Below are 9,732 nucleotides of genomic sequence, written 5' to 3' on the forward strand. Positions count from 1 at the left end.
GAGAGAGGAAACACCAACATTTGTTTTCTAATTTGGTGTGATAACATGATGAAAATGAAACAGATAAAGATTGGTGATTAGCAAAAGAAGCTCTCTCCCAGTACCTGATTTAGTCTGTTGGCTCAGGAGACCCCTTGTTAACCTGTCAGTGCCTGTAAGCTGTGCTTCATAAGTGGTAACTTACCTTAATTTAACATAACCATCTCATTCTGGGGGCACTGAGGTCCAAGGCTGATGCAGGGTGCCAATTCGACACAATAACCTGATTTAAACCTCTCTGATCCTCTGCAGGATGGCTGGCTGTGGAGAAGTAGATCACTCCATCAACATGCTTCCGACAAACAGGAAGACAAACGAGTCGTGTGCCAGCACAGCACCTTCCCTGACAGTCCCTGAGTGCGCGATTTGCCTGCAAACGTGTGTCCATCCTGTCAGCCTGCCTTGCAAACATGTGTTCTGCTACCTGTGCGTGAAAGGAGCTTCCTGGCTTGGGAAACGGTGTGCTCTCTGCCGACAGGAGATTCCAGAGGATTTTCTCGACAAGCCAACCTTGCTGTCACCAGAAGAACTGAAAGCGGCGAGCAGAGGCAACGGAGAATACGCGTGGTACTACGAAGGTAGAAATGGTTGGTGGCAGTACGATGAACGGACCAGCAGAGAGCTGGAAGATGCCTTTTCCAAGGGTAAAAAGAGCACCGAAATGCTCATCGCTGGGTTTTTATATGTAGCAGATCTGGAAAACATGGTTCAGTACAGGAGAAACGAGCACGGCCGCCGCAGAAAAATAAAACGGGACATAGTAGATATACCAAAGAAGGGAGTGGCCGGGCTGAGGTTGGACTGCGATGCCAGCACTGTCAACCTGGCACGAGAGAGCTCCGCTGATGGGGCTGACAGCACCCCAGCCCCGGGGGCTGCAGCCGTGCAGCCGCTCGCACCCATTGCCGTGAGGCCCCCGCCCTCACTGGACGGGCAGCTGATGAGCCCTTCAACGCCATCTCCAGACGCAAGTGATTCCCTAGAGAACTCTTTTGCTCACTTACAAATTGCTGGAGACAGTATGGCTGCACGGAGTCATCAGGGAGAGGGAGAAGACCACGAATCATCATCTTCCGGTAGGCTGCCAGCTCCCGACGCCTCTGCGGAGGAGACCGAGTCAGATGCTAGCAGTGATAGCGAGGATGCCTCTGCCCACCTCCAGCAGCGCCAGAGACACTGGAACACGACCGCCAGTCAGCCAGGAGCAGAGAGACCAGGGACAGGGGCCGGGGGGGCAAACACCAGCGTAAGATCACGAAGGCCAGATGGACAGTGCACCGTCACTGAAGTGTAAATCTAGAGCCACGTGATGAGGAACTCGAGTCCCCTGCCTGTAAATGGTGTCCACATCAGCACTGCGTTCAAACCCAGCAGTGCTTCGGGGGGAGGGGGGAGCGAGGGCAAGAAACCCTTTTGGCCTGTTTTAACTTTGGTCTCTTTACCATGTCTCAGCTGAAGAACTCAGTAGGAAACCGGGTTGTCCCGTGAAGGGTGTGGAAGCTGCTTAGCAATGCCCAGTTTCCCTGAAAACGTCTTGTGTTTATTTTGTAGCATTTTCCCCTTGGAGATACCCGATCCCTTTCCAGCCAATGTATATCTACTGTACAACCCAACTTGTCTTCATTACCTGACTGTCCCATTCAGTGTCTTACTCCTTTCTGCATGGATTGATGTGAGACGAGGACACTAAAGCGACGTGGGAGCAGGCAGGATGTTGGGTCTGAGCAGGATGCTTAACTAAATGTGAGAAAATAGATGTGAGTTTGGGGTTAAAATGTGTTCTTACTAGACAAGAGCAATCATTTACCTTCCTCCAGTGCAAATGTAAAAACGCTGTTAACTTTTGTCGCAGATTCTTACCTATTCACTCTTCATGGCCTTTTCACTGGCTTTGCCCATCTAGTCCTTGTAGGTTTGTTTTTGAGGTCTTTCTTGATCTGTCTTGTTTTTTGTTACGGAATTTATAATTTAATAAAACTACATTTTATCAGTAACAATCTCAGACATCTCTCCAGTTTAATTGAACTTCACTGGAGGAGCTTTAAAGAAAACTACCATAGACCAGCTTTATCTGCCTTTGGGAGCAGAACTGCTGGCAGCACAGAAATGGCAGGTTTGTGCCAGTGTGAGAAGCACATCCCCTCGATGCTACAAGCCAACTTTGGTGTGTTAGAGGAGGTTAGAAGCCAGCTCTGGAAAAGCACAGCTTGTCTTTGTCTGCAGCAGCTGTTGGACATTGTAAAAAAACCAAACCAAACTGAGAAAGAGCATTAGTTGACTCTGGAGTCAGTCTTAAAAATAAAGCTGATTAAACTCCAATTCTTAGTACATGTATCCCTGAGTAGAAGAGGACAGGAGTGGACACAGGTGCTACACGGTGTCAGGCAGAAGTGGAGGCAGTCATGTGACAGGAATTACATTTTAAAAAATAGTAGATTTAAACTTGTAAAGCATTCTCCTGGTGATGGCTGATACATCTGACCTTGGGCAACACTGTGCCAGCCCTCCAGTTCATTTGCTCTGCCCACAGGTGAGCCCAGCAGGTCAGAGAACAAAGGAAAGGGCTGAGGAGACCGAGAGGGAATAGGGAAGGTTTCTCAGCTAGCTACAGGCCTCTGTTCAGTCAAGCACACACCAGCTGGGAAGTACTAAGATTAAAGTAAGGCTGGTCAGGCCTTAGAGCCAGTCATCAGTGCTCCCCAGCTCACACTAGGCAGTAGTAACCGGTAATTCCCAGCTCCCATTTAAACCATTCCCTGCAGCTGGAGACAGGAGGCGATGGTTAAAAATCCCTCTCTTTCTGCTCAGCCACCGCCATGCTGCACAGTGTGCTGTTCTGTAACTCCACGCACGGGGTTTTCGTCAACTCGCCCAGCACAGCTAGAGAAACACGCCGGGGAGCAGCACGGGAAGAGGAAATTCAAATACTACAAAATGTACCGCGTCTCTCCACTTGCAGGAGAGCTGACAACCACAGGCACAGAAATCCTGTGTCACACTAAAGAAGGCGCATAGTGACTGAACACTCGCAAGAACACCTTTGCCCCTTTGCTAAGTGTCTTCCTGCCAGCAGCAGCAGCGAGAAAGCATCTCTTGTGGAGAGCCATCTCCAGCCCGCCCCAGCACGCAGAGACGAGGAAACACGACAGGCATTTCACACACAGCCCAGCAGCAAATGCAGTTTGCTGCAGGGTGAGCTGGCACACCGGCCCCAGGAAGTATGAAAGCAAGCAGGACACTGCAAGTGTCAGTTGGAAGATTTCTCATTTATTTTGTGCATTCATTGCTTGGTTTTACACCGTTACTGAAGGGGAATGAACACTGAGATGAGTCTTGTAGTCCTTAGTAATTGTAAAGAAAAGGGAACTGCTTATCAGCCAGTGGTTACAGGTATTCATCACTTTAAGCTGGTTAAGTCTCCTATGAAATCACACTTTTGGTATAATTGATAATTTCAAATGTGATTTTGATTTCAAAACAGTAAACTGGGGTTCTGTTTCATCTCACTCGGCACAGAGCTCTCATGCCAGCGCTTCTGGGAGATCAGTTAGGCTGGTTGTCCTACGAAGGGCTGTACTTGCTTTTCAAACAGAACAGAAACCACACAATATGCTATTGGCTGCTCACAAAGTCCTTGGTCAGAACAAACACCTGTAACTGTAGCTACAGAAGCTTCTGTATCTACATTTAGAATATCCCTGATCGCAACAAAACCAAAACCTTTTCCAGAAGCCTCTTACCCAGTACTGGTTAATGATTCCTCCTGCTCTTGGAAGCAAATGTTGGCCTTTGATACAAATTGGAGGGGCTGGCTGGGAAGTGCATTTGTTGACAGGAGAAGTAACCCCAGTGGCTACAAAGCCCAGTGGAAGGAGGTCCCCAATCCATGCAGGTACTAAGTTTCACTTGCTAGTGAAACCCTGCAAGTGAAACAGATTCTGCTGCAATTTCCTCCCTTTGAGATTCCTGTCAGCCAGTGCCCAGAATACACTAATGAGCCACTAATGAAAACAATTTTAAATGATGATTCACAGGTCTTGTTCAGGTCCTAAGCTATTTTCACACCCATTTTAAAAACAATCACAAATGTCAGAATGGCAAGTTTATTCTCACTACTGGTGAAGACGGCCGGTTGCCCTTTAAAGCACAACTCTTTGACTCAGTGTGACTCAATTGCTTCAGAAATCTGGATGAGTATGGACCAGAGCATGCTCCAGAGGTTCAGCTATGCTGGCAGTCTGGAATCCCTCAAGGAACTTCATGTAAAGCAGAACAGCTTCATCACTGAACAGTCCAGTGGTGCTCAATGGGATTTAACCATCTGTGCCGCAGGAGTAATGGGGGTGAACTCCTTTGGCACACAGGAAAGAATCCAGCTGCTCAGGGGAGTACAACTGAACTACTGGATCAAAAGGGGCAGCGGTGGGGGGAAAAAAACCAAAAACAAAAAGAGGGGCACAAACCAGAACACTTTCTCCCTGTGTTCCTGTCTCTAACCTGGACACAAACACAGACTTTTTTTAAGGGAAGAGCAGCTTCAGCAGCAGCTCAGGCAGGATGGGCAGGGCAGCAAGTTCCTCTTCCTCCCTGAGGGGCCAACTCCAAAGACATTCCTTCCTTTAGCACCTCATTTGGTGCTTCAGGCTACACAGGCTCCCCGATGTGAGAGCCTATGGAAAAACACCCCCAGCAGCGCACAGCATCTGCTCCAAAGCTGCCAAATCTCAGCAGGCAATCCCAGCCTAATTCCCACCATCATCTGTCCCAAGATCCTCGAACATACATGCAGTTCCCTTGCTAACGCACCAGAATCCTGCCATACTGTAGAACTCCTAACTGGGATTTCCATCCAAGGAATCACCTCTTTTTCCTCGGGGAGCTTGTTCCACATATCTAGAGTTAGTTCTGCCTGGTCAGAGCGAGAACACAAACACCGCACAGGCCAAAGTGTCCTCCTTAAGATGCTCCCCTGGAGGCCCTGGGCTCAGATCTCAGCCTCTGCTCAGTTACAGACAAGTCCATCCAACCAGCAGCACGGGGAACGCTGTCACAGGGATGTCTGCATTAGTTCTCACAAACATTTCGTTTTAAGAACCATCTGCCAAAGCAGGGTTTCAGTGTCATTAAGTTCTCTGATTACTTGTACAGCCACCAGCATGAAGCAGAGACTGAGTTCCAAGCCCCGTGCTCAGCACAAACAGGCCCTACTAGTAAAACTACTCTGCAGTAAGAGAGACAGACCCACATGCAAGTCTCTCCAGAAGGCTGAAGTACTCAGGCCACCCAGCTGGTCAAGGACATACAGGCTGGGCGCATGATACGTCACAGCCTTGCAAGATTTCAACTCGATTCTACATAAAGCAGCAGGTCAGCAGCTTTGCAGGTCCTCAGCAGCACAGGTCAGGCGCCAGGAATGTGCACATGCAGTGAGAAGACACCCGAAGACCCAAACCAGTGTCAATGAATGACGGCTAAAGCTCCTCCTGAAGAAACCACCATTAAAAATGAAGTATCCTTAGATACTTTCTTAGCCATTATGCAAAGAACTGACTGAAGCTGAATAAAAGCTATCATCTCACCAATCATCATCCCTTCAAAGCTGATCAAAGACACTGTCCTCATGTTGGGCAACTTCTGTTTTGCAGCTTTAGGTGCACCTGTTCCACCAATAAACAAATCTCCCAAGGAACTGATTTCCATACCAGTTAGGAAAACAAAACTAACTCCAAAGAAACTAAACTCCAGCCTCACTCCAAAAGAATCATAGTCCTGTTCTCAGCACAGGATTTACCTTTACATTCTGATTTCACTGATCTCCATCCTGTGGGTGATTAGGACAGTAAGGAACCTGTTGGGGATTTCTCTGTGGTCGCACACCAAGTGCATCTGCCTGACATGGGCGATAGCAATGTTAATGCCGGTTGAAATGAATAGCTCCTGAAATTATTCACTTTAACGCCTGCTGTAGCAAAAGCTTTGTTTGAAAGAAGGTCAGGAACATTTCTTAGGTATTGGTCATCAGTTATGTTTTGCTCTTCTAGCCAAGGCTTGCAAATTGGCAGGCCCACCCCACAGAGTTCCAAAAACATCCTTCTCTGTCCTTAGGGCATCCTCCAGTGGTAGCTCTCTTCCCACCGCCACCACCTTCTTCGCAGCCCGAATCACACTGGCTGGACCCTCTGTGTACTGACTCAGCCAGGCTTGGGCTTCTTCTAACACTCCGGTTCCATCTGAAGATGACAGCGTCTTGTCCGAGAGCCCAAGGCTCAGAGCTCTCTTAGGATCCACACCAGCAGCCCCACTCAGCAGCTGGAGGGCAGCCCCATCACCAACGATGCGCACCAGCCGGGCAGCTCCTCCCCAGCCTGGTACCAGACCCATGTGCTTGTGGACAAATCGGATTTCGCTCCCAGGCGTCATCAACCTGTCAGTGAAGAACAAAACACAGAGGTCAACCTGTACAGCCATCTCCTGTTTTCACAGAACCCCAGACTGGTGGGGGTTGGAAGGGGGCTCTGGGGATCATCCAGCAGAGTCACCAAGAGCAGGCTGCCCAGAACTGGACACAGGACCCCAGATGCAGCCTCAAGTTTTCACACTCCATTTTCTCCTCCCCTCTGATACGTGACAGCATGCTGATGGACTGCTGCGATGTTTCCATCATGCAGTGCCTTAGCTGCAGCTTCTGGGCCCTTCCCTGAAGGTGAGGCATAGCCTGCCACAAGTCTCCGTGCTGAGTGCCCATGCTGCTACCTGGAGTCGGTTTTAAAACATTTTTTAAAGCATGGTCACTTGCTGCTGTTTGTAAGACCAGGATATAAATTACACTTGAGGTACACAGTAGCTTCTCCTTCAATTCTACTTAGAGTTCAATGCAAACAAGTAACAGGGACCTACTTGGAACAGTTCCAGTTAAAACGCAAGACATCAACTGAAATTAGTGAACAAGAGGCTTAAAAGAGAAAAATATTTTCCTTTTTCATAAAGCAGAGCCTACTGCAATTAGAGCTCTGTCCATGGATGTTGTAGATGTCAAAAGTTTGATTCTTAAAGTAATCTGGGAAAAAGGTATCAAAAGCCATTAAATATAAAAATATGATTTCAGTAAGTCACGAACTACAGATCTTCAGAGGCTTAGAGAGCGTTTCAGGAGATCAGCTTCTGCCTGAAGCACTAATTGGCTTTCCAAAGGCAAGTCTCCACACAAGTCTGTTCCTAACAATGCAGTTTTCCACAATGAAAGGAATGAGGTGAACAGCTTTAGAAGGGGAAAGAAAAGGAAAACCTCCAAAGAAAAATGCCACTACTAGGCACTCGCAGGCCCCAGATCTGCTCAGCTGTTGTTAAAGTTGGTTTACTCGGGTGCTTTTCTTACCCCGAGGCCCCCCAGCGTTCACGCCACCCTCCAAAGCGCCCTGGCCAAAGGGCTTACACTTTATCCCAGACCCAACCCCACGCACAAAGGCAGCAGCTGACAGGCCAGATTGTGTGACAGCCTGTTTGCAGAGACTGCGGAGCAAGGCGGTGATAAAAGGAAGGGCACAGAGTATTGCGGGGGCAGAAAGCGCTTCCCAAACCCAGCAAATCCCAGCAAGCTCAGGTCTCCCCTCCCCAAAAGGAAGAGTGAGTATTCCAAAACTCCTTTACTGGTTCCACTTGCTCTGTAGTTTGCTGACACCCACCGACCCTCGGGGAGAGCAGTCTTGAGAAGGGTACTGAGGGGGGAATTCCAGCTGTGCTGAGCCATGTAAGGCCTGAAAGCAGCAGCAGCCACACAGCTGGGGGACATCTGACACTGGACACTCTGCAGGCAGTCCCATATGACAGCCACCACAGGTGACAGAATCCCAGGCTGGTGGGGGATGGCAGGGACCTCCAGAGATCATTCAGTCCAACCCCTTGCTAAAGCAGGTTCCCCCAGAGCAGGTTGCCCAGGATGGTGTCCAGGTGGGTTTGAATCTCTCCAGAGAAGGAGACTCCCCAGCCTCTCTGGGCAGCCTGTGCTGCGGAAAGAATTTAAAAATGAAAACCAAATGGTTGATACAACTGCACAAAGCTGCTCTGCAATCCCCAATTTCAATAGGGTAAGAGAAGACTGTGCATCTTAATGATTTTTCATGTTTTTGAGTTTTAATCTGTAATGTTTACTATGGGAACACAATGGGAAGAAGTAGGTCCAGCTACTGTTTTAATAAGCCCACCAGAAAGTCACCCCTCAAATCCCTTCAGTGATTAAAACCAAACCAACATACCTGCTTTAGTAGAGAGGTTGAGCTAAATTAAAACAATACCCAAGAACCAAAACACAAAAGAGTACCGAGTGTTCTAGGCACACTCTGCAACTCAGTGTCAAAAGAGTAGGCTTGATGCCACCCTAAGAAACAGCACCAAAGCTTCCTTTTCTCACAGCTCTGTTCAAATTGCCTTACAGATCTTACGGAATTTTATAGCTACTGAAATATCGTGTAACACTTAGTGCATCCGTTTTCCCTCACTCACAAAAAAGCTGTGAATCAAGCTTTACATGAAGTAGCCTTGAAAAATATCTCAAGTCTTCCTGACACATGTTGCCTTCATCACCTACCTCTGCTGCCTTCCAGTCTGATTTTCGAATACATTTCATGGAACCCTATGGATCAGGGTCAAAATTGGAGCCAAAAAAGACTCCTAATTACAGATGTATTTTGCTGAGCAAGAGTAAACGTTCTTCTGGGTCAGCTGGAAAACCCCAGGGCACTTCAAAGAGGGGAGCAGATGGACCGGAACAATGAGATGCAATCTTCAAAGGAAACCTTAAAATAACTGTTTAGAATGTGACTGTCATGCTTTCCCACATCACCCAGAGGCAAATGAAATGCAGAAGAAAGTTACAAAGTCATATGTTTGTGTAAAGATACAAAATACTGAATTGCTGCTAAAATCCTGAAAAGTGGAGTCTTGGATCAAAAAAAGGGAAGCTGCAGTGCAAGAGAAGAGTTGGAGGCAGAGATGGGACACAGGGACAGCAGAGCACAAAACGCGGAATGGACAGGAGACATTGAGGAATATTGTCTCCAGGAATAAACAGGAGCTCAAGGTGTGGATAACTCCTCCACCTATTGCCTAGATATCGGGACGTCCAATGGAGGATGAGCCTCCAAAAGCAACAGTCACCTCCAAGAGGCTGCAAGAACACCAATTGCAAAGGAAGCTGCCTCAGAAAAGCAGTACAAAAATCATATTGTTACTGGGAAAAGAATCTTTGGGTAACAGGAGTCAAATTATAATAGGCAAATAGAGACACCGGCATGCCCCCAAAGCCAGCACCTCCTCAGCGGACCTCTCAGCAGCAGCAAGGAACACGGTAAAGCAGCAGAGCACACTCTCTATGATCCAACAAGACCCAGACTAGAACTGGTCCAGCCATGACTGTGTAAGACCAACCAGGAGGGAAAAAAAAGGTTTATTTCTTAAGCACTTCCCTGATCAAAGGAGAGTGGTTAAAAGAGGGCCAGGAAGACCGGTACTCAGAGGGAGGGCTTGTGGAAGGAAAGAAACCCAGGGGAAGAAGATGCTGCCGCTACCATACAAGGAGAGCACAGCAACCTCACACAGGACACTTCCATCCATGGCTTCAGAGGGAGAAAAAAGTGCTATAAAAAGCTACATGTATTTTAAAAGGGATAAATGAAGCTGAAGAGTAGGAATTGTAGC

The 9,732-nt window shown here is 47.9% G+C and overlaps 2 protein-coding genes across 2 annotated transcripts in view; one reads left to right on the forward strand and one right to left on the reverse strand.

Moving 5' to 3' along the window:
• The first annotated feature begins 292 nt into the window (after nucleotides 1-292).
• On the forward strand, nucleotides 293-1,333 carry RNF146 (ring finger protein 146). The gene has a single exon (XM_010138160.1). The coding sequence runs from the start codon at nucleotides 293-295 to the stop codon at nucleotides 1,331-1,333; it is 1,041 nt and encodes a 346-aa protein (XP_010136462.1).
• A 4,697-nt stretch (nucleotides 1,334-6,030) lies between these two features.
• The window catches only part of ECHDC1 (enoyl CoA hydratase domain containing 1), an 18,288-nt gene continuing 14,586 nt past the window's right edge, over nucleotides 6,031-9,732 (reverse strand). Inside the window, exon 5 of the mRNA XM_010138161.1 lies at nucleotides 6,031-6,463. Within this exon, the coding sequence (XP_010136463.1) occupies nucleotides 6,058-6,463 (406 nt within the window). The 3' untranslated portion in view covers nucleotides 6,031-6,057. The remainder of the gene's footprint in view (nucleotides 6,464-9,732) is intronic.

This window comes from Buceros rhinoceros, unplaced genomic scaffold, assembly GCF_000710305.1.
Source record: "Buceros rhinoceros silvestris isolate BGI_N320 unplaced genomic scaffold, ASM71030v1 scaffold25016, whole genome shotgun sequence".
NCBI classification, from domain to species: Eukaryota; Metazoa; Chordata; class Aves; order Bucerotiformes; family Bucerotidae; genus Buceros; species Buceros rhinoceros.

What these genes read in the sequence shown, in the direction of transcription:
- RNF146 (XM_010138160.1), top strand. Translation starts at nt 293, where the DNA reads ATGGCTGGCTGTGGAGAAGTAGATCACTCCATCAACATGCTTCCGACA.